This window comes from Manis pentadactyla, chromosome 14 (genome assembly GCF_030020395.1).
Source record: "Manis pentadactyla isolate mManPen7 chromosome 14, mManPen7.hap1, whole genome shotgun sequence".
In the NCBI taxonomy this organism is placed as follows: Eukaryota; Metazoa; Chordata; class Mammalia; order Pholidota; family Manidae; genus Manis; species Manis pentadactyla.
In genome coordinates, this window is record NC_080032.1 from 6,288,157 (window position 1) to 6,307,885 (window position 19,729).

Sequence of the window (19,729 nt, forward strand, 5' to 3'; positions counted from 1 at the left end):
AAACCTACAAGTGTGCAGAACTAGAAAATCGTTGAAATCACAAAGTAGAGAAATCTAACAGGTTTACAGCACATGTAATTTATAGCTCCTTCTCAGGGCCTCTCAAAGAACCCTATTTGTCACTTATGGGGCTAATTATGTGTCCATACATTCCACATTCCCATGCCCCATTCTCAGACAAAAGAGATGCCTTGCACACACAAGAGTACTCTGCACTGAATTAGAACACATAACCATCTCACTTAAAAAATGAGGGACCTGGGTCTCAGAAGTTGTGTGGGTCATCAAGGCTGCCTGGAGCCAGGGTGGCATGGCACCGCTGGACCTCCCCGGAGGGCAGTTAGAGCTCTCAATTAGAAGTCTTGCATGGAAGCTGTCCTCTGTGGCTTACCAACTGTGTGAATTCGAGGGCCATAACCTCTGCACCTAGCTGCCAGGTGGGGACAAAATACTTCACAAAGAGGTTGTGAAAAGGAAATACGAGTGCTTTTCCTAAAGCCCTTCCTGTTAACAGCATTTCAAGTGTAAGACAGTTTTAATGTCTACATACTGCTCGTCAAAGCCAAGTGTCTGGGCCAAATAAAGCTTGTAGCTCTAAGACAGCTGACCTATTATCTGAAATAAAACTTGATAGCCTTCTTAGATAGCAATCAGGCCAACTTGAAACAGGCTAAGGAGTACTTATTATAAACACGTAGGTCACAAGTTCACTTCAGAATAGGTTAAACTTTCCAGTTTTGGGCGCCACCATAAAGTTCAAGGACAGAGACTGGATCAAGGCCACTGTCACCAATCAAGGGTCAAGCTTTCAAGGGTCAGGTGTTCAAGACCTTTGTGTAACTAAATTAATCCATTTAACAAGCCCATTTGGTCCTGGGCACCACACTAGAGGTGGTAAAAATTGTGAAGAGTTCACACGAAATACAGAAAGAGTATTTTTTAAAATGGAGGACACGTCTTAAGTTTATTATCTACCTTGAATATTAAACATAAACCAACATTCCAGGGCGGGTTGAGCAACACCCTCCCAAGTTAAAGGAGACATGCCTTTCACAGAGGTCCTGTACTGCGGCAGACAGCATCTTGCTCTCCTCAGCACCCTACGAGCACTGGTGACCAGAAGAGTGGATCAAAGAGGCTATGTTAGCTGGGTCCACAGAAAACAATTTAAAATTCACCAGCTTTAAGTGTCTATTGCAAAATGTGTAATGGGATCAGACAGCAGGAAAACTTACTAAAAATGCTTCAATGTTTGAGACTCAAACCAGGATTCAAAATGGTGACCTGTTTAACAGCTCCTTCAGAGGGGAGAAAAATGAAGACTATACACATGAAGATATCCCCAAAGCAGCATTTATTTACCCACTGAATTCCAAAACATTTAATTTAGAAGTCTGGCATTTCATAATTACCCATCTTGATTGACATGGGCTAACACACATGGTGCTGTCAGGATACACAAGGACAAGAGCCAAAAAGTTACAAAAAAATAAATCCATGATTCTTAAAACAATTGCAACCAAAAACAAAAAAGTTACAGGTATCAAAACTTTAGATGCATTGCATTGAAAAGAAGGTTTGTGCACATAATTTAAAGAGGCAGAAACAAGGCGCTACTGAAACCTCACATTAAACAGTTTATTATAAAGCTGATGGGAAGGAGCCGGTGGGCTCTTTGTATCAGCTTCCCTTAAGTTTTCCATTAGCTGAAGAAAAGAGGTGGGGGGGAATTCACTTTTGCATGCACAAGTTGTACTGCTTAACAAAACACTATCAGCTTGTTCTAAACGGATCATTTAAATATCAACTGGAGCCTGTGTTGGCTAACTCTCCTTTCTAAACTTGCCCATTGCTTTTGCCTGGATTTCACACAGATCAACAGGCATAGTAAAATGCCTCCTTCAGGACGCACTTGTCTGCACATTTGGAAAAGGGAGCTCCTGTGGGCTCAAAGCAACCACCCAACCAGCACTGCCCATGAAGATTTATCGGAAACTGCTTCCCAGGGGGCAGGAGAGCAGGTCTGAGTAGCTGTGCTGCCAATACAGATAGGTTTAGCACTAGGTATTTAGTGATTGTGGCAAGGAAGAATCGGCGGCAATGGGGGTGGTGGGCGAAGGCAGGGCGGCGGGCCCGGAGGCCCCTCAGTTGCCCTCCCCCGCTTCCTCGTCCTGCTGGTCGCTCGTCCAGAGGGTGAGGTTGTCCCGCAGCAGCTGCATGATGAGCGTGGAGTCCTTATAGGAATCCTCATTGAGTGTGTCCAGCTCAGCTATGGCGTCGTCAAAGGCTTGTTTGGCCAAGAGGCAGGCCTGCTCGGGCGCATTCTGGATCTCGTAGTAGAACACGGAGAAGTTGAGGGCCAGGCCCAGGCGGATGGGGTGTGTCGGCTGCATGTGCTCTTTGCTGATTTCAAAGGCTTCCTTGTAGGCAGCCTCCGAAGCTTCAACCACACTGTTTTTCTTCTCCCCGGAAGCTACCTCTGCCAAGTAGCGGTAGTAGTCGCCTTTCATTTTCAGGTAAAACACCTTGCTCTCATACTGAAAATCATTGCAGTTCTTGATGAGGAACTTGTCAAGCAGGGCCAGGACATCATTGCACACTGTTTCCAGCTCCTTCTCAATCTTCTCCCGGTAAGCTTTAACTTTCTCCAATTTCTTCTCATTTCCATCAGCCATGGTTTTCTGCTCAATGCTGCTGATGACCCTCCAAGAAGACCGCCGGGCACCAACCACATTCTTGTAGGCCACAGACAGGAGGTTTCGATCTTCATTGGAGAGAGGTTCATTGAGCTCTGTCACCTGCAGAATCCCAAAAAGATAAACACTGAGATCCAAGCCTGAAAATCTGGGAAAAATCTTCAACTTGATCAACAACGCTTCTCAGAAACAGGACCAGATACAAGCTCCTCTGGAGAAAAACCAGTCAGACATAGGTACTATCTGAAGGAAAACTATAGTCTAATGACAGAAATAATACTTGAAACTCTCAATATTAAATGATAAGGACTTTGATAAATTCCTAATTCAGGCCTTATAAGATGTTGCCTTCATCTTGGTAGAGGTATGGGGATAAAGATCATCATGGGAAGGTTGTGAGGTGGTGGTACATACGGTGTGTGAGAAAGCCCTGAGGTTCAGCACAAGATACTGTCAACAGGAGACCACAGAACTCCTTTGTCAGATGTTCAGATTACAGACTGGAAGTCTATTCCAGATTCTACTTCCACCTTTACGTTCTAGAAAAAAACAACACACTCCCTCAGATTCTTATTAACAGGTCAGAGCTTCACAGACAAGATCAAACACCACACAGATCTAGTGGCCAGTTTCGCTGTGTGGGTGACACAGGAAACCTCACTGCTATACCCAGCCTCCCCCAAGCAAAAACGTTTATGTGAATGACAGTCAAGTGCCCCCAGGCTCTGCTGCCAGGAAGCACAGCTAGACTGCAGCAAGCTTTACTCTGACCTACCTGACAGGAAATCCTGATGGCCAAGGATAGAAGATCAATTATTTTAAGTAGAAATGTTAAATTTCACAAGTTGTAACCCCCTTCAGGTAGTGCTCCATGACGCCAAATCCAGGTGAACCAGTTATGTGGTTAGTAGAAAGAGCCCCGGACTTTGCTGTGATGTTGAATTGTGTCCCCAAAAAGTTATGTGCAAGTCCCAACTCTTGGTGACTGTGAATGTGACTTTATTTGGTAAGAGGTAATCAAGTTGCGATGAAGTCATACTGGATTAGGGTGGACCCTAAATGCAGTGACTGGTGTCCTTATAAAGGGAGATTTGGAGACAAACTCATGGGGAGAAACCATGGAGGCAGAGGCTGCAGTGATGTGTCCACAAGCCAAGGAACACCAAGGAATTACCAGGAGCCACTAGAAGCCAGGCGAGGAAAAGATTTTCCCTACAGCCTTCAGAGGGAACACAGCCCTGCCAACAACCCCTTGATCTTTGACTTCTAGTGTTCTGAACTATGATGATAAAATGATTGTTTTAAGACACCCAGTCTGTGGCACTTTGTTTAGCAGCCCTAGGAAACTAATACAGCCTTGGAGTCAGAAAACTTTGCTCTGGGCTCCTGCAGAGCCACCAACTTGCTAAACTGGCTCGTACCTTCTACAAACTAGACATAACCCAGGGAATTCCTTTAATTATACAGCTTACAGGTAAAGATCTTTAAAAAAAAAAAAAAGGCACTTAGGAAACCATAAAACATTCAACGAAAAATAGTATTACTTAAAGACAGAAACTCTTGCAATGGAGAGGGAAGCCAAGTTCAACAGAGAAAGTCATTAACACCATATCAAGTTTAACATGGATGGAGAAGACTGAGCAGTGGTAAATCAAAAAAATTTTAAAGGAACAATACAAAAACGATAGGTTTATTTGAAAAATTTGTAATTCAAGAACATAAGCAACAAATATAATCACTTTGATGTATAAAATTAGAAAACATGTGCCAAGTTCTTAAAAAGTGAAAAAAGGAACCATCTCCCCCTCCCCCATGCCTCCCTCAATAAACCCTGGACAAGGTGAAAATAACCCCACCCTCCTCTCATTTCCCCCTTCCCTGTCCCAGCCCTCATCCCTGCTATGAATCCTTAGGGCTGTGACTCCTCCTTTACCAACTCCATCAACCCAACCTCCCTTCTTTCTCCAGGGTGGTCTTTGGCTACAAATGAACCCCCTGCATCCCCCAGGACAGCTGCCTGCAAGCCGGGTTCCTCACTCCTCCTCACAGACAGGAGTGGTGTCCACACCTCTCTCTGAGATCTGCTCCAGTCCAGGGCAATCTCCTCCCTACTAATCCGAATTCCATGGTCCCTTCAAATCCAGGTGAAGATCTGTAATCCCACTCGTTTTCTCCTCCAGTAAGTGCCTTTAAACACTCACATACATTTGTTTTTTTCAAAATATAAACAGACTTTGTAAGTATCTGTTTGATAATCTGGTCTTTTAAGGAAGCAACCTTTGTAAATCAAAATGATCTCAAGTACTCTGACAAATCTCAGATTGTCTGAACCCTCTAGAATGACTTACTCTTCTAGGGCTATAGTCAATATAAAACATAAAGCAAGAACTGAATGTGGAGAGCTTCTTAGATTGTGCAGGAAGTAAATCTAAGGGCACTGGACATTAAAATGCAAATGATATCCATAAGGAATCACTAAATACTTCATCCTGTAATTAACAAAGCTGTGTTAGACTGTTGCAGATACACACCCAGGTAACTCCCCAGAGTATTTCATTAAAATTGAGTACTTATCTGAAACACATTCATGTATCACACACGGTGTTAGTACGAAGGGTGGTATCAATATCAAAAAAAAAAAAAAAAGGCCTTAAGCCAAACTCCAAGGACCTTTTCAGCTCTAAAATTCTGATTCCACTTCTCCTGAGCAACAATAAAAAGCAATAAGGCATGGTGGAAGGTGGAAGGTTGACACTATTAACATAAACAAAATCTGGATGTATCTGTGGGCTTCAGGAATTTGTGCACCCGTCCTCAAGAATAAACTGCCAAAAAAGGCTACTAGGCAATATTTATGACACCTTCACAAGAAAAGTCATTTACTGGGAGTATTAGTGTTTATGTAACGATCATCTGGTTGCCTGCCAGTCTGAATGAATCACTATGAGTATCAGCTGAGTGTGACTAACAGCTAAGCAAGCAAGCATTGTTCTTAGAACCCCAGCCAGGGCCTAACTAGGAAGTAACTGGATGCTAATTAAATATAGTACTTTTTAATACTCCTGGGTTACAACTCAGTTAAGTAAGGGAAACTTTTGGAAGGCAGATAGTTATACTTGACCAGATTATTTGAACTAAAGAAGTCTTCCCCAGATGGGAAAATTAGATTCAAGTGCAATCAGATGGCCTATTCTAAGGAACAAGATTCACAGCCGGTCTTAATTGGTGATACCTATCACAAGTGACCTTCATTAATGTTAGCTCGCGCCAGTTCCCAAGACTTCAAATTCCAAAATGCCAGGAGCCAGGAGATCCCAATAAGAGTCCGGGAGGCCTGGTGGTGTCACGCCAAGGAAAGCAGTACCAGGACCCGCCCACACTAACCCTAAACCAGCAGATGGGTACCTGCAGACTCTGCAGAGAGGACTTATTGCATCTCTACAATCCTAAATTTGCTAATGGTTTCTAATTAGAAATATGAAGCAAAGACAAGAAAAATTTTCAAGATCTGAGAGACCCACAATGGTTCTTGACCTTCTTTCCACCCCCACACCAACTCTCTCCTTTAGGCCACACGTGAGCTGCCCTCAGCACAGCCATTCCAGAGTCTTCACGTGGCTACACCACCTCTAGGAGGCTCCCCCAACTCAGCTCACAGCCTCTGCCTTGTTCACCTGCTAACCCCCCCACCCCCCCGCCCATTTAATCTTACTTCCTGAAAACTTTAAATTGACAGTCGGTTCCCATTTATAAAGGACCTCCTCTCCATACCCTTTGAAGCCTGGAGTCCCTGGCAGCCACGTGACTCATTTCCTTACCACACAGCCAATGGCTGTGCCAACTCCCAACCCTGGGGCACTCAGTTCACCCACTTTCTCTGCTCCCAGACTACAGAGCAGTACTAAGAGTCACGAATAACCTGGTCAGCTACCAGCTCATTTATCTTCCAGTGACACCACTGGATTACTCAAAAATCCCTCAGGGCGTCCTCCCACTAACTCACTAGGCAATAAACTATGTGTTTGTGAGTAAAAATAGATACACTGCCAAAAATAGCACAGGGACAATTTGGGAAAACTTAAAAGTTCTTAATCTGGGAACACCCAACTTCAAAAGTAAAACAGAGCAAACAAAAACTGCCACCCTGAACTGCCAACTCGGGCCACTGTTACACCGCCGCACTACCACCCCACCTTTTATGGGTACCACAGCCACAAACTACCTTCCTACCACAAGTTCGCTTTGATGAGGGAGGAGAAAACAACTCTCAGGAACGATTAGGTAAACAACCACATCATAAAATCCTTAAGCTTCTTCAACAGAAACCTGTGTTGGTGGTGGTGTTTTTTAAAGTGAACTAGAGGGATGAGATCTTTTTTGGCTAACTCTTTCCTAAGTTAATGGCCTTGAAAGTGAGGATTCTGCCTGGTCCCAAACTGGGAACACCCAGTCGGTCACCACTTGCCCGGGCACGGGAAGACTTCCTGTCCTCACCGGGTGAGGTGGCGGTTCTGCTGGCCAGAGAGGCTAAGCGTCAAGCTCAGAGCAGGTGAGTTCAGATTGTTAACATCCACTCTTAGAGGATGTCTACAGGAGTCCTAAGGGCAGGAAGAGACCGCCTTTTCTTGTTTTTGCCTTAATTGAACATTTTCATGGGGATTGGCAGGGATTAAACACAACCCCATGTGAATGGCATTACTGCATGCTGCCGTCCCTGGAGGCACCAGGACTGAAAGCTGATTCAGAAGCTGTGCCCGGTTCCATCACAGGGAAGTTCAAACCACCACCACCAAAGAGGGGAGGAGTGGGAGGAGCACCCCGGCAGGAACGGGAGACTGGCAGCCTCACCTTGGAAACTAGGAATTTTACCAACAACCTAGGGACTGAATTTGGGAGCCTATAGGCTTACATAAAACATACTAAAGGCAACATGGAGAAACAATTGGTGCCAAGGACGTGAAAAAACTTCAAATAATTTAACAGTCTTGCACTTAATTCATAGCAGGAACTCAAATTCAGTTAGAACCGTGCTTATGCTAAAAACTGGTCTTCAGAACAAGCGGAACCCAGATGCTATGAGTTTGCCTTTTATGTTCTCCTGCTGGAGCTAAGACCCAGAAGTGGTGGATTCCATTTTTAATCAAACATGGCAAAAATAAATAAAAATGAACATCTAATAGATGAAATTATTTGTTCAGTAAGCCCATTCGTGTAAAGGCTTGGAATTTAGTCACCAGTGATGACAATGGTTATTATACCTAAAAGTATACTAGAAATATTAGCCCTCAGTTTCAGGGGGCTTTAGCATAGTGGTTAAAGTGACATCTTTAAATTCAAGAGTTCAGATCTTCACTTTACAACTTGACCTTGAGAAAAATCAACATCTTTAAATCTCCCTTGTAAAACTGAATTGTGTCCAGGCACAGTTGTTATAAAGATTAAAAGAGAACATGGAATTAACAGCCACAATTTACTGAGCACCTAGTAAGTAAAATACGAAACATAGTCCATGAACTTGAACTGTAACACGGGATACTCATTTGGGCCATCCCCTCCCAAACCATCTCTGGAAAAGCAGGACAACTGCACCCCACCACCAATACAGTTCCAGGCCGAGTGGGGACCCTGACTGTGGGAGCTCTTCCGGGGGCAATTCGGCGATCCCGCACCCAGGAAGGGGCCGCAGCTCCCACCGCAGTGCAGCAAAGCCATGTGAACTGTTCACCATGTGAAGTTGCTTTAATCCAGACCGCTGAAGAGGAATCCAGGGCCTTCTTCCCTCCAGCCAATATGACCAGGCAATAATAACACTACAAATGACCATTTCATGGAAAACAGGCTCACTATCATTTTATCTGTATTTCACACCATAGTATTACCAATGTGGCTTTAAGATTTCACACTAACCAGTTCTGGTACACCTTTTAGTGTCTGCAACTCGAGTTGTCTCACCCTGGGCCACTCAGCCACACTACTTTTATACACCACCTGCTCCTTTCCCTACTTCCCATCATCTCCCAGCTGTTGGAATACGAGCCTTTTTCCCACTGGTGGGCCAAGTGCCTCTTCCTCTCTGGCTCCTGTTTCTGTAAGCAGCAGCGTTGCTTCCTGCCCTTAGGACTTCTACAGATATCCTCTAAGCCGTTCAGACATATTTCTCCCTATCCTTAATCAACTCTGTAGTCAAGCATGTATCAACACACCCTGTTATCCCAAATGATATTTTACATTTTATACCTTCGCAATTACCATCTATGTTTCAGTATCATAGATGACTTATGGCAATGAGACATGACTGCATTATGTCGATCCATAAATATTCACCAGAAATCTACCTGGTTATTTATACACTCCCCCTAAATCACTTAAATCTTATGCACTGACATTTTAATCTCACAGGTTTACTTCACAGTTCTCCTAAGATGGTATTACACCCATTTTACAGAGGTTATGAATTGTGTAAGGTCATCCCAAGCCTAGCCTACAAAGGACTTGGGTTCTAGAATTTTTCTCAATGTCTCCTCACACTATCACACTTTTTATAAGCTACTAGGTATGAGATGAGGAGAGCTTGAAGACACCCCTTTACTTCAGAAACATTCCTTGCCTCTTCAAATTATGCAGTGAGGCAGGGAACCGCAGCTCTCAACTTGTGCTCCAACAGCGTTGTTTCCAGTACGCATGACTTTTCTTAAAGCTTACCGACACCATCCTCCAGGTGACGCTGGTAGCATTAGGAACACCATTACAGGCAGGCAATATTAGGTGACCATTTAAATTGTAAAGGAAAGGGAAAACAGGTTAGAAGGAAAACTAAAAACCGACTTGACAGTAACATCAACATTACACCTCAGACCCAAAGCCAAGAGATGTTAAGTTCCAAGGTCACAGAGTGGTGGCTTTGGAACACCTCCTCGCTGAGGCATGCGGCTCTGTCCTCCCTGCAGCAGCCTACTTACCTGCCCCCTTCCACCGCCCTGACAAGCCGAGGGTTACTGGAATTCAGACTCTTTCCAATAACTCCATGTAAGGCCTACTGATATTAATAAAATGAAGTCTTCCCAATAACATAAAGAATTTAATGTATACATCAACTGAACAGGTAAAACAGTTTTCCACTGAACCCTGCCACATTCTTTCCAATAAATATATTCCATTAATTCAGATGACAGAAACATTTTATAATGAAACAGGCATACTGACAGAGTTCATATTTTTTTAATCGTTGTTACCTTGAGGGAATGGTTTATCAAAATTGAGACAACACAGAGCTTGGATTTTCAATGCTGATGATGGCTTATCAAAGCCATCGATCATCACAGATCCAAGTATTAAGATTCTCAGCACACAGAAGGGTCTGTTAGTTTGCAAAATGCTACCTTAAAAGTCTCAGAGAAAAATCTATGGACACAGGCAGCCAGCTGCAGAAAAGCATTTTTCAAGCCTGCTTATGAAGACTAGAAAGCCAATTCTTTTATTTTCAAATATAATGGGACTATATTTCATTCTGGGTACCTCTCTCAGTTTTTTCCTTACTTCCCATATCAAGTTGCCTCAGGTTTCCTGTGGCTCCAGATGTAACTTCTAGTCAGTTTCCCTTAACCACAATTCACCTCTCCTCCAACCCCCCTCCCTTCCTTATTCCTCAAAGGGCTCCTAACACCACAGGCACTCACAGAGTGGGGGCCTCACTAAAATGTACGTGATCCCAGTACCACTCATTTGGTAGAAGAGGCTTACTTAAATGTGACTTGCTGGGTGGGCAGAAATTCGCTGTATGGCTTTATCCCCACGAAAATGAAGCTCAGAGCCCCTTCCAAGGAAATGCATTCAGTCCTAATTCTGCAAAATTAACTGATTTTTAACATTCATTTTCTTTAAAAGGGCACCAGAATTACAGATTTCAGGCCCCAAATCTAGATTATCCCTGGTTCGGATGAAAAGCTCCTATCTCACCCACGACAGCACGCCAGGGCTCAGGTCAGGATCGCCAGCGATCCACAATGGACTCTGGTGGTGGTGGTTTTCACACACACCTAATTCAATGTGTAACAGGACCGCCACAGGAGAAATAACTCTCTGAGTATCTTTCTTAATCTGGATAATCCCAAATACTGACTTCAAAAACATATTTCATATAATATCAAAGCCTTAAAAGCTTTTCAAGTGACTCAAATTTTAGGAGCTTCTGAATCTGTAGGTTCTTCCCTAAGAAATCGCCTCACAAGACCAGCAAAAGGGCAAATGAGCTATAGCCATGGCAGTAATTCTCCACCTTGACCCGCTGAAAACTGCCAGGAGAGCTGTTTAAGTGCGTTATTGCTGAGTTCCACCCCTAGGGTTTCAGAATCCTTAGGTTTAAGGTGGGGCCCAGGCAGAACCTTCCAGGTCTCAGAAGGTTGTACACTGGATGAACGTATATACCACACTGGCGGCCACAGTTGCGGTTCTACCACCGTGTGACCTTGACGCAGAGATATGTTCATTTAGAGTAAACGTTAAAATAATGTTAAGAGACAGGACAGTGAGTGTAACAGGAACTCTAGGTCTCAGAAAGCAGGTGGTGTCTAAGCCACGGTCCTTGCTAGGGTGTGGCTGGCCAGGCACGGCTCCCTCACCGGAAGTCGAGCTGCAGAATCCATCTAGGAGGGTCTCGGGAATGCAAAGGCAAACAGGCTCGGCTCACCTAGAAGTCACGTCTCATTTCAACGTCCAGGCAGACGAGTATGAGCAGCAAACCCGAGAGTGTGGCCCCATGCCCGCCGCCCTCAGCCCTGTCCACGCCTGGAATGCAGGATGGGGGTCTCCGCACACAAAGCCAGCCCCCGGGAGTGGGAAGAGGGAGAGAACGACTCGGTGAGCAGAGCAGAGCAGATCGGGATCACACAGACTTCAGGGTGGGCCGGGAAACTGGCAGAGACAGGGCGCCACTCACTAGGTGGTTCATTACACCCTGGGTTATGAGGGCAAGCGAGAAGGGGCGAGCCCCAGGCCGACAGAAGGGTCTGGAACGAAGAATGTGGCTACCTCACGTTTCCTCTGGCACCCCATCGCCCCACCCCGGGGCTCAGGATGCGGCGACCCCGCCCGTCGCCGCGGGCTGCACTCGCGACCCCGGGGGCTCCCTCCCCAGGGACCCCACCCCGGCCCGGCCACAGGAAAAGGCGGGACGGTCGGCGGGCGCGGGAAGCGCAGGCTGCGACCGCGCCCAGCGGGATCGCCCGGGCCCGGAGGGAGTAGCCGCCCTGTCGCCCATCCCACCCCTGCGCCGGCCGGGCTCCCGGGGCGCTCACCGCCTTCATGGCGGAAGCCATGTCGTCGTAGCGCTCCGCCTGCTCGGCCAGCCGCGCCCGCTGCAGCAGCTGCTCCCGGTCCCCCATGTCGCTCGGCCTCGCCACGCTCCCCGCACCGCTCGGCCGCCCGTCCGCTCCCCGGTCGCCGCGGAGGCCGCGCACGCGCACTGGCTCGCCGGCCGGCCTGAGGCTGCAGGCTGCAGGCAGCGCCGCCGCTCGCGCCCTCTCGCTGGCTCGCCCCGCGCGCTGTGGCTGGCGCCGCCAACGCCGCGGAGGGAGGAGAGGCGGCCGCGCAGGGGGATGGGAGGGTGGCAAGACGCCTGCGCAGTGCGAGCAGTCGGGTCGGGCGGCGGGGAGTGGCGGGAGTGGGGGGGAAGGGCGGGCCGGCCCTAACGGTCTATTTCAAGGTGACGTCACCTACTATAAATAGCTGCCGCCACCGCCCCGCCCCAGAGCCGCGCAGGCGCCCTGTGAGTGCTGCAGTTTACCGCCGCAGAGGTGGAGGTGGGCGAGGGAGAGTGGGGTCGGAACTGCGGAGCCGGAGGAGGGGGCGCGGGGAGGGCGGCTGTGCAGGTAACGTATTGTCGCAGCCCCGCCCTGAAGAGCGCCTCGGAGTCCCGTGGAAGTCTGGCTTAAGCAGGGCTCCGAAGGCCAATAAACCCTACTGCTCGGAGAAGCCAGGAGGCCGCGTGCCCCAAGGGCGGCTGCCTCCGCCCTATCGCCCGCCCCGGACCCAGCCTGGCCGAGGGGCTCGGGGGCCACACCCTGAACTTGGCTCTGCACAAAGGGCAGGAGAGGGGTCCGGCCTTTGGGGACTGCCCTCCCCCGCCCCGACACACACACGCGCGCCCTCGCACACTCCCCGGGCTGCAGAGCTGCGCTCCTAACCCTGTGAGGTGACGTCGGGCAGACCCGTACCGTCCAGGAGAGGAGGGACCGGGAGGCAGTTGGGATGAGTAACAGTCAAGACACACTAGGAGCTGCCCCAGTGCTGGGCCTGTATCCGCATATCCTTACCACCCACGCCGCAAGTGGGCCCAGTTGAAGTCCCCATATTTTAAAGCCTGATTAGTGAAATGCTCGAGTTTACACAGTCTGTAGATGATGGGCCAGGATCAGGGTTCTGACCCAGGCCAAACTTTCTCCTGTGGCAAGGAGGGGGCTGGTCTCTAAGCTAGCCCCTTCTTGTCATTATGTCCTAGGGGTCCCTCATAGGCTGGGCTGGACCTCAAGTAACAAGTGACTAAAACACAGCTGACTTAAGTACAAGGTGCCAAGCGCAGCACAGGAGAGGAACCTTAGGCCTTTTGAGAATAATTGAGCACCTTCTGCACGCCCAGCACTGCAGGAAAGAGTAGCTATAGAGTAAGATAAAACCCCTGCTTGAGAACAGGAAATTCAAATATGCAAGTCCAGAGGTAAGCTGGACCTAGAAGGGAGATGAGAGGAAGGGGCATTAGGGAATGGGATCCAGCATGGGCAAGGGCTTAGCAATCAGACACAGAATCTGGGAGGTGAGGAGAGGCCTGGCAGTAGGAAATGAGGCTCGGCAAAACAAGATAATGGAGTTTTTTAAATGCCAGCCTTAAGATTTGAGTCATTATCCGTAGGTAACTGGGAATCACGAGAGGTGTAGAAGCCAATTTCAGGTCAAGGATCTTGCTCTGGAGAGTAAGATGCAGTCAAAGGAGGAAAGGAGGGACTGGACCTTAGTTTTACCAACTGAAAATTGGACTTAGACCATTAAATGCTCTGAATAGAAATCCTGCAATGTCAGAGCTGGCAGGACACTTAGATTAGAGTCACTATTCCAACCCTTTAACCTGCATAAGGAGAAACAGGTCTGAGGAGGAGAGTTTACACAGTGAGTGAGCAGAGCTGGGGCCTCTATGTGAGGTCTCCCACCTCCCAGGTCTTCTCCCTAAAATGAGGACCTAAGAATCCATGAAATAGGATTTCAGTGTAGGTCTGGGAGGAGGCCCCACCCCAGGTTTTACTATGCTTTGAAGAGTCACATTTGCTAACTACAAATGGAATCTAGGTTAACAAACCAGGCTGACTTTCCCCTAGTGAGTATCTGTAAAGAGCGTGATACGTAATAATTAGTTGTCTGTCCTGTGAGGGCAAGGTTCCAGTGAGAGGGGTGGAGGGCCAGCAATGGGGGGACTTCCATGGTTCTTCCAGCTCTTAGAGAGATTAGGGACCCTGTAGTTTTTATGGTCATGTTGGACTGAGATTTATTTCAAAACAGTGAAAAATAGGTAGTCTGGAGCATTCTAGTTCATACATGTCAAATGGGGGACACTTTGGTTCTCCCATGAAGCCTTTCTTGCCTTCTCACCAAACTTCACTGTCTCCACCTCCTCCCCTCCCTCCCACCCCTCAGCCCAGGCTCTGCAGCCCTCTACCCAGGCAGTCGGCACCATGCCACCAGCAGCCTCCTGTTGCCCAATCCAAGATGGCCGGCCCCCTTGGCTGCACTAGGTACAAGTGCTCACCCCTTCTAGACAGGCTTTCCTCTAAGTGCCCATGACCCTGCGCCCTCCCCGCTTCCTTCTGCTGCTCTGCCACTCTTCTGTCTCCTGTGTGAGCTTATCTTCTTGGCCTCCCGTGGCCTACTGCTGGGGTTCCTCAGGGCTTTGTCCCAGGCTCTCTGTTCTCACTCTGTCGTTTCCTGGGCAACCTTATTCACACCACTCATGAGGATCAGCTACCTAATTCCTAGCGCAGGGCAGTGAGCTTTGCAGAAATGGGTGTTATTTTTTTCTTCAAGATACCCCTGTAAGGTAGGTACAGTTTCTGTTCCCATTATACAGATGAGGGCACTTGCTCAAAGATGTTGAATAAAGTAACACAGCTAGTTATCAGCAGAGCCAGGAATCAAACTCAGGTCTGTCAGACTCCTACGCCTGAAGGCCCAACGCTGCCCTGCAGTATTTTGAGAAGGGCTCAAGGTGTGACTCCTCTTTTGGAGTCATTCAGATTGTAAAAAGTACACACATACCTCCCCTCTTACAGCCTAAACACTTAACCAGCACCCACCTTCTTCACCCAGGGAGAGAGCTACCAACTCCCCAAAGCCTCATAAGTAAAATCAGGACAACCTCCTTGGACAAATCAGCTACTCCCAGGGCTCTAAGTCCCATTAATAAATGTAGCCTTTGAACAACTCTGAAAAGAGCCCCTGAACCAGGTGAGACCGGCTGATGGTTAAGGTCAAACATGCTGTGTTGCCTGGAGCTCAGAGCCGGTCCCCAGGGCAGGGGGCTGAGTCTGCCGTGTCTCTACCTGGTGTGGTGCAATGGGGAAGAAAGCTGTGGACTCAGGCTCAGACTCTGCCCTGCTCGTTACCAGCTGAGTACCCTTATAAAACAGGACTAAACAAACCTCTTTCTTAGGCTTAGGGATTGGCGGGAGCTCACACAGAACTGTGCCTGCAGGGTGCCAGCCATTGGAGGCACCAGCCATCACAGCTGTTGGATAAATAATTCTTTGCTGTGTCCTACCCTCAGCCAGTGCTAACTACTGCTCTTCAAGCGGGACTGGATTTCCAAAGCAAGGCCAGAACACTCCGCCAGAGCCCAGTGGGTAAGTGACCCAGAAAAGGCACATCCTGTTTTTTTCTCAGGTGCTCTGGGACTCTGAGCTCCCTGAGAAGTCTGGACACCAAGGGATACATTACAAAGAAGACCTGGTATTGTTCTAGAAAGATGGCATTCACACTGTTGACATGGTTACCATCTTGAGCAGAAGGGGCTACCTGCCCATGGGTGAGTGTCACCCAGATAGGATTTTAATTTTTTTTCCCCAAATGCAGGCCTCCTGCTGCCCAGGTAATCTTGATGATCTGAAACCAGTGGTAATAATAACATCACCAACAGCATCAACAGCAGATCCTGTTTATTAATCACCGGCTGTCTGCCTGGCCTAAGGGTAAACACTTTCCCTCTATATATTATCTCAGAATTCTCAAAAGGAGGTTGTTATCCTTATTACATGGATGAGGCAAATGAGACCTTGAAGGGTCAGACACTTGCTCCATGGGCAAGGAAGTCACACGCAACCTCCCCACTCATGCCCACATTCTGCCATTTGCTTCGGCCCCAGTGTCCTTTTGCTGATACCAAATTCCACCCATCCCCTCCTGCCACCCATGCCGTGTCTAAGATCAATCCCAACACACCGATTTCAGTATCATCCAGAGCCTTCCGCCACTGTTTCAGAACTGCTTTGGGAGCAGATTGGCACCCAAGGCAGCTTTTGGCATTAAGAAGTGCAAAAATGTCCTGGTAGCTGCAATCTGTGAGCTGGAGGAGCTCAGAGCCCCATTCTCAGCACCTGCCCCTGCCCCCTGCCCCAAAGCTTGTTCAGAGCTGCTCAGCTCTGGGGGAAAAGGCAAAGCTGCCACCTATGGAATCGCTGTTAACCTGAGGGCAAAAAAGGCTTTTGCTTCCTTTCTGCAGATGGTCAAAGAACCTGTGTTTGCCAGAATTTTCTAGATTGGCTGGAACCATCTGGATAATTGTCTCAAGTTCCTCATGGTTCCTGCTGAGGTGGGGCTAGGTGGCAGGGGCTCTGTGGTCTGGGAAAGCTGGAGGACAGGGTCTGAGAGTGCACTGACCTCTCCCCTCTGAGCCTCGGATTTCTTATTGACGAAACAGAAGGCTGCGCTGGTGAATGGCAGAGATCTTTCTTTCTCCAGCTCTGAAGGTCCAGGGCATTTCACCACTGGAAGTTCAGCAAACAACGGCTCGGTGACTCAAGAGGACAAAACGGGGATGCTTCAAAGGAGCAGTGTTTGGATCATGTTAATACATGGAGTGCAAGAAGGCAGTGCGGACCTACTCCACAGCAGGCCCCGGGGCAGCAGTCTGGCAGTGCGCTTCCACTTGCTTAAGGTAAGGTCTGATTTTACAGAAGAGGAAACAGGCCCAGGAAGTTAAGTGTCTTGCCCAACTGTAGCACAGACAGCAGGAGGTAGGAACCAGAATCCAGGCCCACTCCACCTTCACTGGTCTTTCCACTGCTGCCCCTGACCTCCTGGGAGCCTGAGCACATTCTTTCAGTTGTTGAGCTCTGAGCATAAGTGTCATCAACTGCTGCTTAAACCATACCTGGGAAGTAAGGGAGCAAACCACTGAGTTTTCACCAAGGGTCCCTGCCAGGCAGCTATGCCGAAAAACATCTTTTCCTCCCCAATATGTTAGTAGGAGGTGAGCAGATTGCCACAGCCTTCTGTCTTCTTCCAGACATCAATGGCAGGGTGGCCCCAACTCAGGAAACAAAGGGATCTGGGGGAACCAAAGTCACAGGAGAAGGCTGATGGTGGGGGCTGGTCTCTGCAGACATAGCACTGAGCTGGGTCACTGAGCTGGGTCAAGGTAGGACCCTGTCCCCCTTGAAAGATATCAGCTCCTCCACCTGGCCCTTCATGACCTGAGCCTGGCCCACCTTCCCAAGCTCATCACCCACTCGCCGGACATCCTAAGGCCCACAAGGTTCCCAGATTTGCACCCAAGTCTCTAACATCTAGAATATCCTTTCCCATGCCTCTACCCCTTTCTCTGCTTCATACATCCTTTAACACCCAGGTGAAATCTCACCTCCTCTAGGGAGCCTTTGCAGTGTTTGGTCAAGAATCACTCTCCCCTTTTGCCCACTCCCCCTGTGACTCTTGAGTTATTTTGGCAAGATTGCGGCTTATTGGCCAGCTAAACATAGGCATGAAGCACTCTGCTATGCAATTTAACACACAATTTCGTTGAATCTTCACTCCTGCTGTGAGGCGGGGTATTCCACTTAGACCCATTTAAACATATGAGGAAACTGAAGTTCACTTACCCAAGCTCATGTCTCTAGTAAGGGCAGAGCTAGGATTTGAACCCACATCTTTCTGACTAAAAAGTTCACATTCTTTGGCACTTATACCACCTGCTTCCCACTTCCTTAGGAAATTGCCAGTTCCCTTGGAGAATCTGAATACTGGAGGATAGGGCGTTTCATTCATCCTCTGAGTCCCCCGGGGTGCACCCCTCCATGAATGCTTAATTGCATCTGACACCAGGCGCATACTGCAGAAATTCCACCAGGAGCACTCTCTTTGCAAGTGGCTAATGTCTTGCAGAGGGGGAACATTCGAAGTCAGCTGGCTGACTAACTGACAGTGAGTTGAAGATGAAACAAGGGAGGGAGCAAAGGGGGAGGAAGGCAAGATTGCAGGCACTCAGAGGGGGCTGAAAGGAAGAAGACCACTCCTGGGTTGAGTGGGGTTGCCTTGCATTTACTCAGACCCTCCTCAAATCCCAGCTCTTTCTCAGTAGCTGGGGAGGCGTATGCAAGTCAGTGCACCTCTCTGGGCCTCAATTTCTTTGTCTATAAAATGGGCACATTGCAACAGTTCTTGCTGTTCATGCTAGACCCTGCCGGGCTGTTTGCATGCCAGGAGGAATGAGGTTGTGGCTCAGGGAGAGCGGGTGCTGCCTACCAGACACTTGTAACAATGCTTTTACCTCCTTTAAATGGGGACACTTGGAGGATCAGTCCAACCTGAGATGCCCTTCCCATGAAATCACTGGCCTCTGACAGGAAACTCACAGAAGCAGACTCATAATAAGGATCTTGGAGACAACTCAGGTTGCTTTCTTACTCTGAGAGAGCACAGCATGGTGGACCAGCAGATGGGCCTGGCTCCAAATCTGACCCCCAACTACAGTGTAGCCTTGTGCATGTCACTGTGCCCCTATCAGACTGGTTCCTCATCTTTAATATGGAATTAAAAATAATTTCTTTGCATATATGCACCCCTATGTTTATCGCCACACTGTTTTCAATAGCCAAGATATGGAAGCAACCTAAGTGCCCATCAATAGAGGAATGGATAAAGATGATGTGGTACATATATACAGTGGAATATTATTCAGCTATAAAAAGAAAATAAATCCTGCCATTTGCAACAACATGGATGGATCTAGAGGGTATTATGTTCAGTGAAATAAGCCAGGTGGAGGAAGACAAATACCATGTGATTTCATTTATTTGTGGAGTATAGAAACAAAGCAAAACAGCATTAGACTCACAGACACTGAGAAGTGACTAGTGGTTACCAAGGAGGAGAGTGGGTATGGGCAGGAGGGGAATGGGAGGGGGACTGTTGAACCACTTTGATGTACATGTGATAAAATAAAAAATAAAAAAAAGAACACACTGTAAAAAAATAAAATAATTCCTTTGCCAAAGCTGTTGGGAAGATGAGAGACCCAGGCAATGGTACTAGTATTAACTATGGGGAACTGAGGCTCAGAGAGGGAAAGTAATTTGCTTGTGGTCACACATCAGGTTAACAGCAAAACCAGATCTATGCCCAGGCCTCCCAAAGCCCAGGCCTGGGCTTGTCCTTGGACAGCTGCGGCCTTACCTCAAAGAATGCTGAACTGGCCTTGGAAATGGAGCTGGTAGGGGTTCTGTGTTTCACTGAGCTGAGCCAACTGCTTAGGCTGCCTATGGCTGGAGAATGGCAAAAAGCCCAAGTCAGAGCCGGGGGTTATGCATCCAGCCTAGGGTCTATACGTACATAATTCTGGGTATGTTAGGTTGCCCCTCTGAGCCTCAGTTTCTCTGCTCACCAAATGGGGGTAGGAAGCCTGGCAGAGTGAAGGAATTATGTAAAAGCATAGAGCTGTTTCCAAAACAGCCCTGAGCTCTTCCATGCATTGAGTTCTACCATAGCTAGCCATGACTTCG

General features: G+C 48.0%; 1 protein-coding gene across 1 annotated transcript; it reads right to left on the reverse strand.

Annotated features, from left to right (window-relative positions):
• Positions 1-1,337: 1,337 nt before the first annotated feature.
• On the reverse strand, positions 1,338-12,262 carry YWHAH (tyrosine 3-monooxygenase/tryptophan 5-monooxygenase activation protein eta). The gene is made up of 2 exons (XM_057491303.1): positions 11,990-12,262; positions 1,338-2,798 (listed from the first exon to the last, which is right to left on the reverse strand). Exons 1-2 carry the CDS (start codon positions 12,074-12,076, stop codon positions 2,145-2,147), a joined length of 741 nt encoding a protein of 246 aa, XP_057347286.1. The 5' UTR covers positions 12,077-12,262; the 3' UTR covers positions 1,338-2,144.
• Positions 12,263-19,729: the final 7,467 nt, after the last annotated feature.

Bases quoted from the DNA above. Each gene is read 5' to 3' on its own strand.
- YWHAH (XM_057491303.1), bottom strand. From the start codon at position 12,076: ATGGGGGACCGGGAGCAGCTGCTGCAGCGGGCGCGGCTGGCCGAGCAG. The intron at 2,799-11,989 runs GTGAGCGCCCCG...GGGATTCTGCAG, and splicing joins TGGCTTCCGCCATGAAGGCG to GTGACAGAGCTCAATGAACC.